At 33.2% G+C, this 22,632-nt stretch overlaps 2 protein-coding genes across 2 annotated transcripts; one reads left to right on the top strand and one right to left on the bottom strand.

Annotated features, from left to right (window-relative positions):
• Positions 1–3,363: 3,363 nt before the first annotated feature.
• LOC128557137 (proprotein convertase subtilisin/kexin type 5-like) lies at positions 3,364–11,556 on the bottom strand. Its single transcript, XM_053543960.1, has 2 exons — positions 11,402–11,556; positions 3,364–4,797 (listed from the first exon to the last, which is right to left on the bottom strand). The coding sequence occupies exons 1-2, from the start codon at positions 11,459–11,461 to the stop codon at positions 3,538–3,540; spliced, it is 1,320 nt and encodes a 439-aa protein (XP_053399935.1). The 5' UTR covers positions 11,462–11,556; the 3' UTR covers positions 3,364–3,537.
• Positions 11,492–21,071, top strand: LOC128557139 (uncharacterized). The gene is made up of 8 exons (XM_053543963.1): positions 11,492–12,033; positions 13,662–13,685; positions 13,970–14,094; positions 14,279–14,590; positions 14,967–15,068; positions 16,219–16,266; positions 16,744–16,815; positions 20,199–21,071. The coding sequence occupies exons 1-8, from the start codon at positions 11,610–11,612 to the stop codon at positions 20,346–20,348; spliced, it is 1,257 nt and encodes a 418-aa protein (XP_053399938.1). The 5' UTR covers positions 11,492–11,609; the 3' UTR covers positions 20,349–21,071.
• The last annotated feature ends 1,561 nt before the right edge of the window (positions 21,072–22,632 follow it).

Here is a 22,632-nt window from a genome sequence, read left to right on the forward strand (position 1 = left end):
ACACCGAGCGATCAGAAAAACTCACCTGAGCATTGCTCAGGTGAGCTAAAAAGGGGCATTATTATGACAAAAGGTAAGCCAGAGCTACGGTCCCTGTCCTGTGAGATCATCGCACGTTGCCAAAGACTTGTGTGGAGTTTGAAATTATTTGGTCTAGCAGTGTTTTACAAACCTTTCATCCTGCAACATTATGTGCTGTGTGGATGCTGACAATGGGCTGACAACAATTACTCTTTTATTTAAGAAAGAATCGAGCTATAATAGATGGGATTATGATATATTTGGTTCAGGTTTCATGACAGGAAAGTTATTAATCTTTTAGCGAATAAATAAGCTAATAAGCCTACTTTAATCTGAAATGGACTCGAACATCATATTATTCCTCGGAAGTAAATAAAACAAAAAATAGAACAATAAAATGTTATTGCATAGGAAGCGGCGTTTGAAGCCCCTTTCACACTCTCGGGAATCTACGTTTTGGTTGTTTTTATATGAAAACTATATATCGGGGGGGGGGGGGGGGGAAGCCGAACCCCCACACGACCATTTTCATAGGATGCATTCACTCCTTTTATCTCTCTCTTTTATGCGTATTGCAAAAATGAGCTCAGCCCCCGGTGTAGAAACAACTACCAAAACACGTTCCATTCCATGATCCTTAACACATCATATGTACTATTACAACGTATTTTGCCGCTACCAAAACTCGGCCGAAGTTTGGTAGTGATCACGACTACCAAAACGCGTTGCTACCATTTTGAGGTGTAACAACGCATCAATAAATGCGAAAATGGTGACTATAGGCGTAGTGATTACTGCGTAAATTGGTGTCCAGCATCTACAGTAGCTGTAAATAACACATAAATAAAACGTTTTCATGAAGAAGAATCTTTTACGTGTTTGGTAAAAATGGGACAAAGTTATGGTATCTGTTCGAAGGAACATTCTATGTTCCTGTCCTGAGAACATGTTTATATTAGATCGGGCATGTGTATATTCTTCTCCTTACGGAGTGTCTATATTCAATAAGGAATGTGCACATATATATATTCAATCACATGTTTGTTAAAAGGAGGATATTTCAACACTCTCGTACAATCACACTTTAACCAGTACCACTTTTAAACAGTTCTATTCTTTATTAAGCTGATTCATTTTCTAAATCACATAACTGTTTCTATTTCTATGTCACTACAGCTATATGTTGTACTGGCGAATAATGACATATCGTCATCACTACTGTCCATGTCCTCCAAAAGTAACTCTTCTTCTTCGATTCTTGCCCTTTTATTAATACCTTTGTCTGGTTGATGAATTTGTTTCTTCGTCAAATATTTAGTTTGATTTTCCTGCAAAGAGTCATAATTACGTTTATGCAGTCATATTTAATTACAGTTAATCAATTTCAATGTGAAAACAATAGTAAATGAAATGGATAATGATAATTTAAGTAAATTTAATTTTGAGAGTGAAAATATATCTGTTTTGACGATTATTATATCATCAAAATCATCTGAAAGCAAGTCCAGGACAAACAGCTGTTTTCACTTTCTTATTACTATTACTCACATTTTGTGTTGCATTATGTAAAAAAAACGTTCACTGTCTGTATTGTTAAGCTTTTAAACGTCAGCTAGAAATATATCAAAAACAGAAAATCGAGACATGCGATAAAAACATGATCGTTAGTGTATTACGTATAGAAGAGCGAAGTTATTATACAAAGTACACTATTAGATATGTTTTGCAAAAAGTTGTTTAACTAAATGTACCTAGATCAACGTGAACAATTCTTGTTGTTTTGTATGAAGTAATTCTTGTCATAAAGAAACAATGTGTACAATATTTTAATGCAGATTCGACACAGTTTCAAATAACAAAAATAAATACGAAAAAGGGGTACTCAATTCCAAGACAAATTTTAATAAATTGCATAAAATGTATTTTGCAAAGATTAATTAACTGATGTTCTCATGGGTTCATGTACTTACCTCTTTGATAAAAATAAGCCATATTATAGTCAAAATGTCTCTAAATGGTTTTCGACTAAATACGACCAAACCTAGCGTAGGTATTAACAGAACTGGAATAGATAATCCGACAGCTAACAAATTAACACATGAGATGAACCAAACATATCCATTAGGACAAATGTGAAGGCATTCTCCAGCAAACTCAAATAATGCATCTTTACATTCGTAACTCTTTATACATTGCCCATCTTTGTACAAAAGATTATGTTCACATATAATTCGGCATGTATGACCTTGTTCTATCAGGTCGCTTGGGCAATTTTCGACACATTTCTTTCCTCTAAGGTCGATTAAAGTGCCATTTGGACACGAACTAAGACAACTGTCACCAAGTAAAAACGAGTGAGAGCTAGGACATTCGTCAACACAGATATTCCCGGACTTGAACTTTGAGCAATTTTGTACACATTCTTTATTGTCAATATTGCTTTCACTTTTTACGTACCTATCACCACCAATGTGTTTCCAAATTATTACTTTTACATTATAACGAGTTATGTACATATGTGTTTCTGGACATTTCAGAAGACAAGTTTTATTAAAAAGTTTCGTGCTATCGGGGCAAGTTTCTCTGCAAGTATTGTTCCACAGAAATCTATCTCGTGGACAATCGTGTCTGCACTGTATATCATAAAGAAAATCTGTTGCACATGTAAACGTCCGATCTTCTTTGCATTCATGCGGATTAATCACGATAGTCGCATTGTTAACTATTTCTGTTTCTTTATTACATTCTGAAACACATCGCTTTTGTAAAGAGAAATGATTATTTGGACACTGTAAAACAAATGTATTATTCAATTCGAACCTGTCAGAGGGACATATATTCATACATACAATGCCTGCGAATAAATGGAACATAAAAGTAGTGTTGCATGGTCTCTTATGACAGTGCCCGTTATAAATGAACCTCGAATGCGCTGGACAAGTAGCTTTGCAATTTAATTCTAAAGCTGCCATATTATCTGGACATGCAGATACACACAGGGAAATGGATGTATTTATTTCGTGGCCCTCTACACGCTGTGATCGAGTATTTCTAATCCAGTTTGTAATCGTAAGAAAGGATTCATCAATAAATTTTGACGACTCTGGACATGACTGGATGCATTCCTCTTTGTATGTGAAAAGTGGTTTGGGGCAAAAGTTAGAGCATATCTTATTGTTAACGTAGGTATTGATTGGACATTTTGAAACACAAGTACTGAATTCTTTTACAGCTGAACATTCTCCCGAGTAGATGTTACAGTCTTTTCCAAGTACTGAGTTAAAAGAATATGGATGACTTCCTAGGCATTTTTCCGAACAAGTTTTATTAAAAACGACATAAGAATCTGGACAGTTCTTCACACAAGTACCATTGAGTTCAAAGTCGAAGTTTTGGCAACTCTCAGTGCAAAATACTCCAGATACGTTCTTATATTTGTATCGCGTATCGCACTTGTCACACGTACACGTCATATTTCGGACAAAACGATAATGATCGGGACAGGAACTTAGACATTTAGAATTGAATTCCATTTATGTCCTTGTAACGTCCAAGATGAAAAGTAAGGCTTGAACTTTGAGTAAGATTCTTCAAATGAGGACACTGTTCTACGCACGTATAGTCATTGTAGAAAGTATTATTTGGGCAAACATTCATACATACATTGTTGTAAACATACGAATCATCTGGACATTTTCCAATGCATTTAAGCAAGTATCTGACATTCTTACAACCATCATATTCTGAACATCCTTCCATAACGGTCCTGTTGTAAAGATACGGGTTATCTACTGGACAAATGTCTGAACATTCCTTATTGAATACTGGCATTCCGTATGGGCATGTATATACACATGAACTATTCAGAATATACATGTTTTCAGAACAAGTATGAACACAGACTGTGTGATCCAATTCCTTCTGGTTCGTACCACAGATGTGACCATTTTTCACCTTGCATGAAAAAGATCGTGTTCTTGGACAAGCGTGTACGCAACTGTTATTCACAGATACTGTCGAATCCGGACACGTATTAAGGCAAAAGTCGTTGTGCCTATAATCCACTTCTTGACATTTATCTACGCAAATTGTTGCTCCGTCTTTGTACATTTTCAATTTCGCTTCACCTGGACATTGGCTAACACATCTATTAATTAACACAAATGGCTTGTCTGCAGGGCATTGGTATATGCACGTGCTGTTTAAGCGTTCAGGAGACATTGCAGGCGAAGGGCATTCCGATATGCATTCATTAGATTTTAAAATCGGGTCTGAAGATGGGCAGTTAATTAAGCACGAAGAACCGAACATAACTTTATTTGTTGAGCATGTGTCCACACAGATCCCATTATCCTCTAAGCGTGGGCATTTGCTAACACAATCAAAATGAATGATATTTGATATTGTTTTTTTAAGCTTGAACGGTTTACCTCCTGGACAGTCTGACTTACAGTGATTCTGATCAATAGTTCTCCACTTTTCCGGACACATATTAACACATGTATTGTTCATTATATACTCATCTTCATTTGAGCACGTAATGCATTTTCTTTCCAAATACTGCGTTGCATAGACTTGCTTCAGGGTTTCCTTTGAATATGTGTTATTTGGACAGGAGTCTACACATGTTCTGTTCTCAGTAACAAACATATTTCTGCAATCCCCCACGCAGTCGCTACCGTTGATATAGAATGGCTCAGGACAATCTGAGATACAACCAGCATCGCTGCAATATGGTTTGTCAAGTGGACAGATCTCGTCACATGCAAATATTATCTGGAAATAAAATATAGTAATCGTGGTTTTCTTATTAAGTTTATGATTTATGCCTCTTATATTAGAAATTTGATAACGAAACTGAAAAACGGTTTCTTTTCACAAATTAATAGCAATAACTAGTCTTTTAAATAACAGTAGCTTGGCCTTCCATTAATATTGTTTAAACATTTTTATTAAGTTTATTAAAACCATTTATCTCTTACCTTAGTATTTTGTATTTTAATCAAGTATTGTCCTTCATTATCTGTATTTATATGTTTCGTATTTATATGTTTCCTATCTATGTGCTTCATATTTATATGTTTCATATAAATACACGAATGGGAAAAAATGGCATTTTCCCCTGATAGCTAGGTTTTGAATATAATTATTTGTGTGAAATCATTTGAAATTCTAACTATTGTTTTCCAAGGAGAAAGTTGTTATGTTTAAAGTCATTACGGGAAACAGATCGCTTGTATTAACTTCCCTTATTTAGATGGGAATGTACCCCTTTGTTAGATCTTATGGATAAGTATTTCTTAGTTTATCAGATTTTCTATTACAGCTTATTGTCTTTTTAAAATGTAATCAATACATTACTAATGAACACCTACAGCACGACTATCTTTAGCATAAAATGCGAAAATATTTTACTGAATATAGCAGTCGTAATTCAGATTTGGTTTGAAATTTAATGAAAATCTAAAAATACTTGTGTAATAAGGTATATTGATAAAATCTATAGGAAGATCCTTTGGATACACAGAATGCAATCATGGAAAAAGTAGCAGACTCGATTTTATTGAGTTTTTTTTTCATTTAATGTGATGAAATGGGAAACACCACTTACGTCTCTGTCCACATAAGCGGAATTCTATTTTAATAAAGCGGTATGGACTCAATGATCAAGTAAGACTAGAAAAAATGACTACACTTAGTCCAAGTACTGCCGCCAAAAAGCATTTAAAGTTAAAGAAATCTATTATGAAGATCATTTGCGAGCAAAAAACGCAACCAAGCAAAATGAAAAGATAGCAGATTCTATTTGTGATAGATGCAACACTATTCACCTCAAAAACTTGACTTTTATGGAGATATGGTTTACACACTTAGTGAAGCTCAGGGTCATGTCAATTTCCAGTTAAATTTGGTAATGTAAGACGTTTTCACAAAACATTTCAGTTTTATAGCTTGGTGCTACGCTAGCTTTTGTGATAGGACGGTAGAAGATAGCATAATAAGCAGTTCTTACAGTCTGCATGGACTCTTGTCTGTTGTTCCGTATCGCCGAACCTGAAACGTTTCCATTGTTTGGTGTTAAAAGTATTTCCATTACCTCTCATGAAGATTCGATCAAACAGAGTCTGCTATTATTTTTCTTAAGTGCATTTTTTACTACCAAATGATCTTCTTATAGTTTTCATATTTGCTATTCATAAGTATTTACACGTGTATACAAATGAACGTAATAATAAGACACAAAGAACCCTGCAGAGCACCGCCGTGGAATGGTCAGTAGCAAAGAAGTTAAACTAGTCTAATGGCGCCAAACTTAAACCCCCAACATTGCAGTGTAAATGAAATTACGCCCTGTCAAGAGAGAATCACTGACACAAAATGGTAACTCCAGCAACACATTATGACATGTAGAAATATATCAACACCCAATAAGCCTTTAACGTCTTTGTACATACGTATGTACTCAATAATTTTGCAGCCGCAGCACAACTTTGTAAGTATCAGCTCTACAAATATCACGATGTAATACACTTTAACGCATAAGTGTCTTTGGATTACTTTTAATTTTTCAAAATAAATTTTCCCGAATTACGTTGATAGATTTAGCAAATAACTGGCAAAGTTAAAAAGCAGTTACGAGCTTTATAACTTTAATAAAAGTCCACTTTTTCCGGTGTGTTTCAGTTTAATTTTCTAGTCGAGATATTTATTCTTTTATTTAAAAATGCTCTTCAAAATTTAGAAATAGAAGAACTGATATGTAATAAACGAAGGAATAAATAAATATTTATTTAAAACAGAATGTTTAGATAAAATAAAGATTATGTTCTCCAGCATTATACATTTTTTCTTTTCGATATGGGAACAATGATAAATTGTTTCTATCGCTAATAGAGATAATCCTTTTGACAATAATATCCTTTGTTCGTAAGTAAAGCCGCAATTATCATTGATATCGGCACCGGGCTTGTCTTTATTTGTACTGTAGCAGATTCAAAATATGATTCTTTAACATCATTATAATTATAACTGTCGGAAAACATGTGTTAAATGTCATCAAAATTGTAAGAATGAACAGTCATTTGTCTTATATGACATTTCCGTAAGAAGTATACACTAGTTCTTTCTTAGAGTAGTATTGTGGTCCTAACTGAGTCATGCAATATTTCCAATGCAGAACTTCTCCATATTTCCCGCTGAAAATCTTATTATTAATAATATATGATTATAAATATTCCAATACCTTGAACCTTAAAGGTTTCAAATGCCTTTATAGTGTAAACTAAACAAATACCTTTGACCAGAAAGGCCCCTAGTGCCTATTTACTGTATAATACTGAAATATCTTTGAACTAAAGGCCTTTAGTGCCTATATACATTAAAACATTAAAATAAACCCAGAACATGAAGGTTCTGGACGCCTATATACAGTAAAATATTCTAATAACTTGAACCTGAAAGGTTCGTGACGCCAATGTACTTTAAAATATTCAAATACATAGAACCTTAAAGCTTCTTGACGAATAAATACAGTAAAATATTCAAATACATCGGATCTTAAAGGTTCTCAACGCATATTTACTGTAAAATATTTAAATACCCTGAACCTCAAAGGTTCTTGACGACTATATACAGGCCTTAGGAAAGAATTTCAAATCCCTAAAATGACAGATATAAACTAAAAAATTGTGGAATTATGTTAAGTGACAACTGCAGAGATTCTATGATTTTAATGTTTAAAATATGTTCTGTAGTAATGCAGATTTCTACGTTAATGATTTTTATCACATTTTTTGCCACTAAAATACGTCAATGAAAATATAGAAAAAGGTTACTGGATGTGCTTGAAAATATTCCATTAAAAGTCTTTTAAATAAACAGCTCTGTGATGAATTATCTCCAATAAATCATTTGTCATGTTTTAGTTACAACCTTGTTGCATTGAGTTAATGACTAATTTCCACACATTTCAGTGCAACATGGTCGTAACTGGCAGTTCTTCAAATAACTCTGTAAAAAATTTACTACCGATTAAATTTTTCGCCCTACAGTATTGTAGTTGTTACTATTATTTGATAAAAACTAAGTAGATGATGTTGTTTCTCCTTAATTCATTTGAACATAAGGAGTCTTTTGCTTTTCGTGTAAAGTTTTCAAAAACCGAGATACGTCCATGTTGCACTGACCCATCGAGACACTCGTTATCTTTGCTCTATCTTCCATATTGCTAAACACCATATTTATGAAATTTACCGCACATCAGACATAATTGGTGTTACGTTATAATAATGTTTCAACAAAATCTAATAATACTCCGGTATCATTTCAGTTATTTTACAACCTCAACCAAAGTTTTTATATTTAAACACACACACACGCACGCACGCACGCACGCACGCACACGCGCGCGCGCACACACACACACACACACATACGCACGCACGCACGCGCGCACGCGCGCACGCGCTCATACGTACAAACACATTAAAAATAAACTTCCTTATCCTTATGATAAGATATAACAAATTCAAGTTTGGACTCGTATCAATGAAATTCACTACCAAAGCCTCCATATCCTTACAAATGACATTTGCTCGCTGAATAAAGATAAAACATTCGACTTTCAAAAATGGGTTGAGGTCGTTTAGTGAATAAAATGATATCTTTGCACTATCCAATCTTGCTGAATTTTGATATATTCTTTACAAGATATTTGTGTAAAAGTTAAAGAAATTTCATAAAAAATTTAACGTACTATTATTTCTATAAATATTAAGTGTGCGTTAGAAGTTTCGTTAATTTTGGTATAAAATGTCATAAAAGCTTGACTTTGATATACTGTCATCGTACACCTTAACGTTGAATCGATCCAAAGTTAACAATGTAGAAATTTTCTTACTACAGACCGAACAAAAGTAGTGCCATAGGTACAAACAATTAGTTCCGTGCCATACATTTATTTAACCATCAAAATATAATTATTTTGCCACGACGGTATTTTCAACGTCAATTTAATGTATTTTTCAGTCAGTATAATATACATTTCTATTGGTTTTTTGTTCTCACTGCAGTAACATATTAATATGCGAAAACTAGGTCACCGGACAAACGCCGAAGATATAAATAAATTGACTGGCTAAATTTTAGTGATGGGCCGACAATCGGCGACAATCGAATAATCGTCGGCGTTGCAGTCATGATCGCGATCGCCGACTTCACTTTTCCCTGACCGATAAATCACTTGGCACCCTTAACGGATAATTTAGTTGTTTCTGACATTTTTCTTTCTGGTACTTACGGTTCTTTGGGGCAATTGCGCCAAGGGAAACTACTCTACGTAAAAATGGCTGCCTCCAAAGTGTCGAAAGAATTGATGTCATCTGTGATCACCCAGATTTTGGAAGATATATGGCTTTTACAAACTTAAGCCTGGAAAACCATCAATCTAAATTCTTGACATTAGTATGGCAGTATGCATAGCATGCCGTAAGACTTACGCAAGCATATAAGCAAAAGTATTTTCAATTTTTGATTTTGTGGGATTGAAATCATTCCAGTCGTTCAATAAGAATTAATAGATCGTTAGTACTTTTTTGCTCCAAATTTTAATTTAATAACACAATATCATTGGATAAGTCCCTGGTGAAATTAAGACGAGTAGCTGATTTGAAGTTTACTATCTTCACAAATATTTTACTTTTATGCTGTTAACTTACTCGTATTTATGATGGGATACAATAGGAATAGGATATTTGATGTCTGTGAGGTTCCTTTCTTAAGTAATGGCATAAAACATACATTGTGAGGTGAACTTATAGATATGCAACTAGTGTAACCGATTATCCGATTATATCCGATTAATCGAATCGGTTGGCTTGTCCGATTATGCGATCAATCGATTGGCAAATCTAGCCGATTTGCCTTTCACTATGGCTAATATGTTTACGACTGTTTTTGATTCTGGCTAATACATTTACGATTATAGAAGCATAGCATAGCGAGACACGGGAAAGTTAACAATTTGTTCGATTTTATAGATGTTTTGTATTGGTTTTTCCTAATTATTCATTCCGTCAGTAGCGTTTAAATACAAATGTACATGTATTCCATCAAAATGTTGATACAGTAATGAAATGACGGCACTAGGAATATTACACGTTATTTTAAATCGAAGGTTCACTTTGAACAGCATGTTACACTTTACTATTGATTATTCTCCGCGCCTAATTTATAGATGTGTCACTCAGTTTGCATGCCTTTATCGGATTGACAGCAGTCGGAATATTGGCGGGTAGGCGCTATATCTGCCCGATATAAAAATATGACCCACACCATTTTTCGATTAGGCATAGTGTTATGTTTGTAAGATATGATTAAAAATCCCCTCAGTCAATACCTAACCATTCATGTATGTTAAACATATCAAAAACAACAAAGGTCAAGTATTGGCCAGATGTCGTAAGAAATGCAACTTAAATGTAATAAATGTAAGCTGTTTGGCGTTTTTTTTTTTTGTCACTAACAGTGAACTGCGTAAAAGACGGAGTATCCCCAGTGACGGATAGACGGTTTAATACCTGATCGATATCGGACCTAGACATGATATCGGTCCGATTTAAAACCAGTGAGCAAAACTATAATGGTCTGATATCATTTTACGATATTTATCCTACATAAAAGATATATTGGTCCAAGGATGGTTAGATATGGACTGGATTAGATAACACTTTTATAAAGTGCTGAAACGTTTTCAAAACGGAACAGAAATTATTTCAGGGACTACATCTTCCGCTGGCTTTACAGACCTTCATTTTAGAAATTTATATAGAAATGTTGTTTTATTTTTTGAAAAATATATTACGTACTAGTAAATCAAACAATAATTTGTTTCTAATTGCTTAAAAGCGTCAAATTCAGTTAAACGGTCAAAAGTATTCAATAATGCAATTACGGGCTAATACTGATGGCGGGTTATGGTTTTATCGGTCACGCAAAATATTGCAAAGGGCTCTTTCTTAACTTACTTGCAGTATTTTAATTCATATGTACACAGAGTATAGCTTACGGATAACAGATCAGAGGCTAATAAATTATATGTTTCGAGAAACAATTGACGAGCAGTCATATTTTTACATGCGGAGAAGGCAGTGGCTAGGTAGCCGGTTCCGTCGATGTCAAATAGCTAAATGTTAATTGATAAATAATAAATGCTAATCGTCAAAATCTTGTACAATCTGTGTTGTTCAAAGACAATCGATCCTCCAGTACTTTCAGTCCTTTGATTTATAATTACTATTAAGTTGTAATTCTTATCAGTATTGCGGTATTTATAAAGTATTACTAAGTAGATTTATACCTGTATATTTAATACCATACTTACTTTCGCCGCAAGAAAAATTAAACTCAGTTTAAACACCATACATGTAATTATAAAATACATATCCAAGTTTATCAATTGCACATAAAATAATCAAAACAGAACAGTATACATTACTACTTAAAACTTAATCATGTAAAGCTATTGATTGATTACCTGCACTGGATCAATAATTATGTAGTGTTCACATTACAGATAAGGTTGAAAAGAAATGGCGTGTTATAATGTGGATTTACCCCACGACAAGGATTCCCATTTATTCGTGTGTTATGAAAGCAATAAAATAAATGAAGTGCGTTTGCTCGTGGACAATCTGGAACAGAATGGGATAAAGTGTTGTTATTATGAACGAGATTTTACAGCGGGATGTTCTATAATGGAAAATATGTACAGAGCTATCACGAAGAGCATGAATATGCTCGTAGTTCTATCTGAGGAGTTTATAAACAGTAAATACTGTTTACACGAATTAGACGAAGCACTGAACCTTAAAATAAAAGGAGATTACAATCTTATCCCTATTAAGATTGAACCTTGTGTAATTCCGGAAAATATCCGACATCTAACATACATTGACGCAGAAGGGGAGATAGAAACAGCATATCTTAAGATAATTAACGCTGTAATTAACAAAGGTATGTATTGTAAAGCAGTAACTTTTTCTATTTGCTCTTACTTTATTGTCATATATAATTGTTGACTGTAATTGTGTACCTATTTGTTTTCATTTTTGTTTGATGCAGATTTTAATAAAACATGTGAAAAGATCATTTTGAAGCATAGAACGCAACCAACCAACAGACTCTGTTTGACTAATTGTGTTTATTAGAAGTAATGAAATGTGCAACAACCCTCTCGCCCCCTAGCATCGGCTTAAGCGAATTCTATGATAGCAAAATTAAATGTTTTGCATGAATCAAACTGACAAAAATATAACAAAACTAAGGTAAACTACAGAGAGACTTTTTACAGCCACCAAATGGCGACCAAGCAACATATATATACTATATAAGCCATATTCATGATAAACACGTTCAAGGACACTCCACAAATAGTACAGACACAGAGTTGTAGAGTAACCTTAACCACTCGGCCACGAAGGGTTCTTGGTTTTAAAAATGCAATTACAGAGAAAACAAAGAGAAAAAATGATACATTCGTTGAATATTTGTTAAGAACGCCAATTTCCCCGTCTAACGTAGTTAATGATTGTAAATATTTTAGTGGTTCATATTATGTTGGAATATATTACTAAACACACAAACAGGATAAAGCATCAAAGTCACTTAGTTCCCTTTCTAAAATGGTGAACATGATGAAATAAGAGGTCTGACAGTCATAAGAATATCAAGGATGTAAGTATCGAGTGTTTTTCTTACTTCGATAGTAATTTGTGTCTTCTGTTATAACGCTAAACTGGTTACAAATATGGTAGTTATACAAATCAGCATTTAGGTTGCTATAGATATTTCTTATTCATATTTGATGCTCTGATGATGAACATTCGCCGCTTGTAAAAAGATGATGGAACAGGAGGTTTGTATACATCCTAGAGTGTTGTTTCAAACATTGCCATTGAGTCTGATTCTCTTGTATTTCCAGGCAACTCTTTCCAAGTCGTATTACTGATGGGACAATTGACATCTACGGATGCTTCTAAATTATATTCTGATACTTATTACATGTGTAAATGTTGAGATCTGCTCAACCCGGGGCTAGAGGGCGTGTACGGTAGCTTGCGTATGAACAGGCTCAATCAAACCGAGCCTGCAACATTTTCGTTTATATTGTGTTGGGGGACTTGTGGTGTTTTACATTTTTCTATTCTTAGTCAAATATTATTAACTATCACAACAGCAATCTCTTAGTGCTGTGCACGGCGGCCGTAAAATGACCTTCATACTTGGACGCCGGTGCTAAAGAGCGTGAAGAGAACAGAAAATTATACTACCTTTTTATGATCAGACTCAAACAAACCGAGTCTGCTGTTATTTTGCTTGATTGCATTCTATGCTTCCAAAGGATGTCCATACAGATATTATTGAATTTAGAGGTAACCCAATATACATTTGAGGTTCCACAGTCAATTCTATTTAACCTCTTTTAGAGATTTTAAAAATCTTTCCAAAACTATGCAGGTTCTTCAAAATATAACAAAATAATTACAAACCTGCGAATATATCTTATTCAATTACTGTCTTTTTATAAATAGACAACAACTTGTAGGCAGTAAACATCTTCCTGTTTGTTCTTTTTATTTCAGAAATCCTGTCTGATAACAGAGAAAGTATGTTAAATTATGACAATTTCATATATATAGATATATGTAACTGAAGTTGTAACTAATTAAATCTTGTCTAATCATAATGCAAAATAATTGGGTCACTTAATGTTCATTGATTCATTTTCTCTATATGGCACAAGAAAAAAGCTGCAGGTGTTATATTTTGAAAAAGCTACCCTATTTGAATTATAAACATTGATTTTAAGTAAGGCACATTTTGGAAAGTTATACCAAATTACTAACGAATGTCATGAATTTAAATTCTATCTATAAATTCTTTCACATAGCGAAAAACGGAAAGCATCTGCGTTTTACTGCCGAAGGATATAAAACAAGCAACATGGCTTTAGCAAGGTATAGGATTCACCTGACGGACACTGACAAAGCCAAGATCTGGAATTCAGGTTTTGAGGTATATATGAATCTTATATGTTATTAAATGGTATTAAATCATTTTGTATTGAATATATCTGCCTACTTTAGGGATGGTTGATAAGAAGATGAAATGCTATAGTGGAGCTATTTTCCTTTACAGTTAAACACATTTAAAACACATTTATATACGTATATAAAGTATTATCATTTCCGTTTTTTAGATTTCAGCAAATCTGCTTGATGAAATAGAAGAAACTATAAATGGGTCGCTGTTTATGCAATGGCAACATATTTGGAAACACTCCCATTTAATCATTTCTGCCCTATCCCTGTGTGTGCTATTGTTCCTCCTGGTGCTGTTTCTTTTACTGCTTCTGACTACAAGCGGAAAGGAGAGAACAAACATTTATCAACCAGCTGGATATGTGCTGATAATTGTTATGCCAGTTGTCCTTTCTGTGGGAATGATATGTCTTTTTCTTAACTGTATATTCAAAAACAAATGGAGAGGAATTTTCAAAATATATTTGAAGGTATTTATTTCATTCTAATCTTTTTGGTATCATTCTTCTTTGAATAAACGCATTATGTGTTCTATTCGTATGCGGTCACTAGCTGCACTAGATTATATTTCTATCTTGTATTCTCAGTCTATACTCAGTCAGATTTCTCAGTCAAGAATTTAGACATAAAGTCAGTTGAAATAAATCACATTTCTAAATATGCAAGTAGTTTGCTCCTGCCACCATTAGTTTCTGGTGGTGTAAAAGTGGTGTCAGTTTGCAGTTCATAGTAAACATATTATGTTAGTTAACCGCTTCAATGAAGTTAATTGAACGTGTTTGTAGCCCTGAACTACATTTTGATTTTTGAACTTGAAATGGCATCAACTCATTATCTTTTTAATAGACGTACAGCATCTTGAATGACGACATCTGGAGAATAAGCGTGGAAAACCAAGAGCAGACGGGAGCAATATTCTACATGTTAGCATACAGTGCCAACAGTCCTGTATCCTTTTCACTGTACGGTTGAATTAAAATGTTCTAGCGAAACACACTTCTGCATGCAGTACGTACTAATCTCCAACGATAACGTGGTTCCCACCGAAACGCGAGGAAGAGTCCAATTTATGATAACTGATAAAATAACAATATATTATGTTTGCACAATTTTTGACAAGTAAATATTAGGCTTTGTATCATTTTAACTATCCAGTTAGTTTACTGAAACATAGCTCAGTCTGGTTAAATACAGGTAACAATTGGATATAAGCACATCGTTTTGTGAGTTCGAATCCTCATGAGGATTTTTTTCCTATTCGTTTTCATTTTTGTTCTCATATTTTCGTTTCTTTCTGTGATGGTTTGTATTTGAATATATGTCTTTATATAACATAATATTATGTTCATTATTCGCTTAAGTGCATGCATTTAATTAATGTCATCTATGATATTATGCTAAACCTTTCTCATCTGCCATATCGGCTTTAGATATTTCTCTGTCATGTTATCACAGAGCACATGAAGGGATCTATATTTTATGCAAATGTGAAATAAGTATTAAATCTCGATGCTGAGTTTCGAATCCACAAGGCAAAAGATTTGTTTAACATGGAAAGTATGTTTCACCACTAAGCTAATTTGTAGTTGGTAATAAAACTAGAAATGTTTAGATTTAAGCATGTTAGAAAAATGTTGAATTCCCTATGTTCTATTTTAATCTATTTATTTATAGTCCTGTTTGAAAATATCAGGTTATCGTAGGGGCATAATAGCTATTGATACTTAATGAAATTCTATACACATACGTTTGTACAAGTTTTGTCATTTTCAGAAAGTATGTAAACAATTAAAAACAAAACCCATTGGGAATATGACTACAAAAAAGAATATATAATACTAAATGTTATGAAATGTCTTACACATTGTCAGTTATACAACAGCAAGTCTTATTAAAAAACAGGTAGGGACACCTCGCTAAAGGATTAATTGCATTTATATATTTCCTTCTCAAGAATTGTGTCAGAGAAGTTTAACACCTGTCTTCAAGTTTAGTTAATGCCTGTAATTTTGGATGTCCAGCGACAGAGATTTATACAATGTGTCCAAGAAAATCAGATCAGTAAATTATGTTTTTACTTAACTCGTCTATTTTTCAGGATCGCATTTCGCTTAATATCATGCGATACAACTTCAGAACTTGCAAGGTAGGCAAACGTCTTCGTCTTGTCCTTATAACAGAATGGGATTGCAGTTGTATTAAATAAACATAATGAATATTATTATTGTTTTCTTGAGCCATCGCTTAACAACGGTTAACATACTATTACTGTTCTCTTGAGCTAACACGTAACACCAGATGCATTAAACATATATAATATCATTATTGCTGTCTTGAGCTATCGCGTAACACAAGCTGCATAAATAATATTGTTCTCTCGATCATCTGAGTAAACCTTATCATTGTGGGTTCGAAAGTTCGCTTGAAGTGTAGAATTCTTTCATGCGAGAAAGCAATTTGCCGTTGTTGGTTCGAACGTTTGCTTGAAGTGTAGAATTCTTTCATGCGAGAAAGCAATTTGCCGTTGTTGGTTCGAAAGTTTGCTTGAAGTGTAGAATTCTTTCATGCGAGGAAGCAATTAATTTGGCTTGCATTGACAACCATATCGTTCTTTCACTTTCAGGCATACTTTGCTAGACGGCTAGGGACGAGAGAAGCGCTAAAGAGTTTCTATTTGGAACAGGAAACAGCAGAGGTAATTTATAGCAAGCACCCAAAAGTTCACTGTTTTGTTTACTTTATGGTGTTTTTATACCAAAACTGAATTTATGTCCTTGGCCAGAATCAATATACATTGAAATTTCAGTCGTGTGTTACATATTCTATAGATGGTTTATGGATAACCCACCAGAAGTTTGTTTTATATCTATATTAAATAGGAAATGGAATGGAAAGATGATAGTAACACCCGTATGTATAAGGAGAAATTTAAGTCAGTGCAGTTATAATTTCATGACTGTAATAAGCAATAGGGTGTTTGAGAATACGAATAAACTTCCATTCAATGTATTTATTTCAGTAGTCAATAACAATACATCAGAATTAGATCTAATGTTTCTGGTGTAAAACAGGTCCAAGTGCCTTTAGTAATTCGATTTTCGTTACTATTTAAAGAACTTCTAATTCCTTTTGAAACGGTAATGATTACTAGTACATTTTCTTTTCGTAGTGTTAAATTATCAGGCATACAAAATCGATCGACTAAGCTTTACTAATCGCGTAGTAGTTTTCAAACTGTTGTTCAAATTTTATTACTTTTAAGGTTTTTCAAATGGCTCACCTATATTTATAGAAAACAAGTCTAACGGCAATGAGCCAATGAAATAATGTTATCTAAAAATGTCAACCAATGAAGTGACCCATTTTAAGGCAGAGTCTCTGGCAAGTCTATCAGATTTCCGCCATCTTGAACGACATTTCCCAGTTAAGATATATTTCATGGCAAAATACATATATATATATATATATATATATATATATATATATATATATATATATATATATATATATATATATATATATATATATATATATATATATATATATATAGAAACAATTGAAAGTTATCTATAATGAAACAGATGGATTATATGGAATCTGTCTATGCAGGTTAAGGTTAGTAAAGCTGCTTATTTTATCAGATAGAAGGCGAAAGACTTATGTCTTTCACGATTGAAGTAAGTGAAATACATTTTAAAATAGGGCACTCACTCAACCAGAATCTATCTAAAACAGCTTACAATATACATTATATTAAAAGTTGTATTGACAGAATAATATAAAAAAGCTTGAAATAATGACTCAGATTTACTGTTAAGTACTGTAAAAATTGCTGAAAAACTCGAGATTACAGACAACTGGAACTGAACGATTTTCTGTTAAATTTCAAAATATTTTTAGGGCATCTAGATCTAAAGAAATCATGTGTATGCCAGTCAAAATATCAAAGTAAAAAGTAATTAAATTGTCATTTACTGATAATTTGACTGTTTGGACTAAACAGTTTTCCAAAGGAACTTGATTTCAAGAAAAATTGTCATAGTCTCTCAAATCTGTCATGTCTGTCGGTTCTATCGACTTCTAACATGTGAATCAAACTTTCTTTAGGCATTATAATTTTACAGTAGGCTAAACGAATTTTAGCTTTTAGAGTAAAAAAAAATAACAACTGAAAGTTGTTACATAATGTAAATACATGTATAAGAAATGATATTTCTTTTATTTTGTTTTCGTGAAATAAACACATTTCGTGGATTTCTTGACCAAATTTTCTTATTAATTTCGCAGGAACTAAGAACAAAAATAATTGATTTCAGTTAACGATTACCAGAACCTTTATGTTTGTTTCTATCCTAATGATGTATCTTGTTTTCAGTGTCAGATTCCATTTCACCTCTGTCTTGGCTTTTAGTATTTAAAATCAGAATAAAGTTCCAAATTTTATTGATTAGCAGTTGTAAAGTTAGCGCAAATCCTTCCCGCACCTATAATATAATAAAACGTATTATCGTCTGATGGTCCAATAACACTTTTGAAAAATCAACATTTATTACATGAAAATAATTTTGAAAATACTGCTGAAATGTCTAGGTCAGCAACTCAAAAATACGTGAACAAGAGACATGTGACAGGGCTGTTTGAAATATTTGACGAAGTTTTAATAATATTTATATACCCTTGCTCCGTTACGAATCCCTGTGGGATTTGTGTTTTCTTATGTGCAAATATTTTTTCATAGACCAAAAACTGAAACGTCGTGCTCAAGCCCAGATATTTTTCAGATCGTAAGCTCTCCCAGTTAGCAGAAGAAAAACAATGATATGCATACTTTTTGACAGGGTGACATAATACAACATTTTCAGGTTTAGTCTGTGTATTTTCAATTTCTATACTTCCGGGAAAAGCTGTAGGTCGTTTGACGTCACTAAACACGTATGTATTGCAAGATTGTATAGACATGTGCCAGGTGTCCCCATGTACTAAGCTTATAAAAGAGTTTGCGACTTGCGGGTACATGTGTTAACGCTCAGGCGTTAACTTGCGATCTTTTGAGTTTTGTTAAAGCAGATGATATTCCGACATAATAAAATCTTACCCGTACATGTATAAAACTTCAACCTCTCTATGAACTGTGTAGGACTTTTTTAAATTCTTATCTCTTTTATTCTATAATAGTCTATCACCCAGCGAGGATGGTGTGTGGTCTATTCAACCTTCAAAACAATAATAGCACTCTCGGCGTCCCATATGTTTCATTAAATTGTGTGCATGGGTTCAGAAGATTAGGCGCGCACAAGATTGCATATGCTGACTCTATATATATACAAAATGTATAGTATAGTGACAAAAATTGAAGTCAAATAACTCTGCATTTTTTTCTGAAAAAAAAAACACAACCTAACATGCACTATTCGCAACTAATGTTGTTACTTATACCTGTATCAAGTTTCATTAAACCGTGTTAAGGGGATGATGAGAGTTGATGCGCACAGGATTGTGTCTTTGTATATGGTATAGTCACAAAAAACAAAGTCCCGTAACTGTTATTACTGATCACTTGTTTGAAGGTTAATTAAATTGTGTCAATGAGATGAGGAGAGATGGTGCGCACAAGATTGTGTCTACGGACAGACAACCTGAAACCAGGATATCCTCCCCATCCCCGCTCTTACAACTCCGTTGTTCAAGGGATACAATAACTTGCTATTATTTAAATGAAAGTCTCGAAATAGTAATTGATATATCTGACAAATTTTTTCCCTATAAATTAAAACGGCGTAGTTCTGGCGTAGATGCAAACCTATCAACTCGTTTACCCTCTCAAAAATACTTTGAATGTAAATTGAAGTTTAAATTTACTAGATTATTTCATTTGTTGTAAAGATATAAAATAGCAATAAATAATGATTTAAAACTTGTTACGTCAGCTAATTGGTAAAACTAATAACATAATAATACATTTATCGTTAAATAAACTTATTTTTCTGGCTTTGAAAGGCGAAATGTATTTTCTTCTCCGATTAACTATTTCTAAACGTTTTTACGCTTTAATATATATATCTTTTTTTTTAATTTTAGGAATGTACGAATAGACTGTTTGACAAGTTTGTAAGGATTAATCCAGAATACATGGAAACACCAAGTTCAACTCAGCGTCACAAAATGGCGAATGGTGCTAAATGTGTATGTCTACTTGTTGAAGAATGGCTAGATTCTCAAATGAAATGAGGCATATACGTTAAATTCAAACTAAGTTTTCTGTCTTACAATTGATATTTTCGTGTTTCTGTATAAAGAGAAATGCATTCTTTAACTTTGCATTAGTAATGGTGCCGTGGTTTGTTCTTTCCAACCAGCGTAAATGTTGTCATCTAAATTTTATGTTTTATTATCATGTTAATTTTCAAGGTCAAAATATTTTACAGCTACATTTCAGAATGTGTAAAACAGAGAACTTGTAAAGAAATAATTAAATGCCCAGTTTTTATTGAATCATATTTTAAACCTGATCTTGAAATTTTCTAAACGGACAGAAAACATAAACGTCTGTCTTGTTGGCTGGTGTTGTTTTACCAGTTAGAATATAGGAAGTCAGCTTTGTTGCCACAAACTATAAGATAGACTTTTCGCTATGTAGGTGACTGTAAAATATTTTACCCTTGATATTTATGTAAGGATTTTATAAAAATATCTATGTAAGTCATGTATATTACCGAAAGAAAATCAAAGTCTAAAGAGTTTTCTTGCTTGTTTATATGTTAATAAAAGTTATAGAGAGATTTTTATTTCATGCATAGTCATTGTTGTGATGCAGTTCGGTACTATCCAATGATTTCTGAAGACCTGTAATAAAATGTAAAGATTATAAATGGCTTCAAAACATAACATAACTTTCATGTAATCATATTTTTAAGAAGATCTTTTCGAAGCATAGAATGCTACCAAACAAAACAATAGCTAAGTAACTTGGTTTAATTGAATCTGATAATGAGAGGTACAGAAATTAGCAACGCCCTCACGCCTTCTGATAATAGCTTAAGCGGATTTTTTAGGCCTAGAGCTGGAAGGTGAAACCCTTCCCACACCCCCCTCTAGGGATTTTTGTAGACCCCATTAGTTTTGAAGCCCCTTGTACGTAGATCATATTTCTGAATTCTGCCATCTGGCAAGCGGGTTCTCTATGAATTACAGCCTGTTATTTACGTTACCTCAACAATTATTTAATAAATGATAAAACTGGAATGTGGTGATTTATATGGTAGAAACAACCACAATCATTAGCAAGTGTGTTTAGTAATATGCAGAATATGCTGTTGTCAATGTTCCCGCTTAGTTTTGTTCTCTCAATCGATCAATTCATATTGTAATTTACGTTACCATATGTTTTATAAAACTTCTCATATCAGTTAATTCAATAAATTCAATTGTCAGAAAATATCAGATATGTCTAAATTATAAAATTTTCAGATACACATTACATTAGTATTTTAGTATTTATCGCTCAGCCGTTTTAAGATCAAGTACGTTACAATTATATACGTTACTAAAATTCACGATATAATATTTTCATTTCTCAGTCAATAGATTGTTTATGTAATCCTTATAATGATGTTCAAACTTAAATAATGTGAGCATCTTATCAAGCTCGAACTAGTTTGGTATAAAAATGCATATAGCACAGCACTGACATTGTAACCTACGTTACGATACGTTACTGAATGTTTATTTAGTAACTGAAAAATACATGCACACAACCGCTTATCTGTTTAACCAAATAAATTCACACAAATCTAAACTGAGAAACAATTAAGTTGCGGGGTTCAGTCACCTAAGTCATCATAATCACTGTCTGTTTCGTATTTGGTGTCAATCATATTGGTCATCTCTACTTCTTCATAGTCATCATCAGTCATTGGAGTCACATGTTACTGATGCGTCACAAATAAATTCAGCTAGTTCTTGAAGCACTATATTATCAGAACACCAGTCATATTCAAACAGATTTTCTGATCCAAATTTCTATCCACTTTCTTCTACTTTTTGGTATAATTGGATAAATTGATATTTCACACGTGTTATGTGCATTTTGAGAGAAAATTGGCACAGTGGAAATAGACTCATGTCCATGTCATTATATTTGCCCGGGACAGTGCCAGCACCCATGATACTTTGCAAGAAACCTGTTATATTATAAGTTTGTCGATAAGTGTTATTGTATTCTTCAGTCCATAGATTGCACAGACAATATTTTCGAGGCCTTTAAGAGGTCATCAGATCAGTGATGTGAACTTCTTCTGCTAATGTTGCAACATACACCTAGTTTTTCTCTACTGACTTTAGCTGTGTTACTATCCCTGGGCGAACAAAAGCACTGGTTGTGTCAACCAGTCAGACAGTGTATTGCAGGAAAAATTGAGCAAATTCTTTTTATTTTGCTTATAAAGATGCTGTGAGCATTTAAATGGTGTCCCTTATTGCCTGTTCCAGTTTAAAAAAAAGTATTTCGTATTTT

The sequence above is a fragment of the Mercenaria mercenaria genome, chromosome 5, assembly GCF_021730395.1.
Source record: "Mercenaria mercenaria strain notata chromosome 5, MADL_Memer_1, whole genome shotgun sequence".
NCBI lineage: Eukaryota > Metazoa > Mollusca > Bivalvia > Venerida > Veneridae > Mercenaria > Mercenaria mercenaria.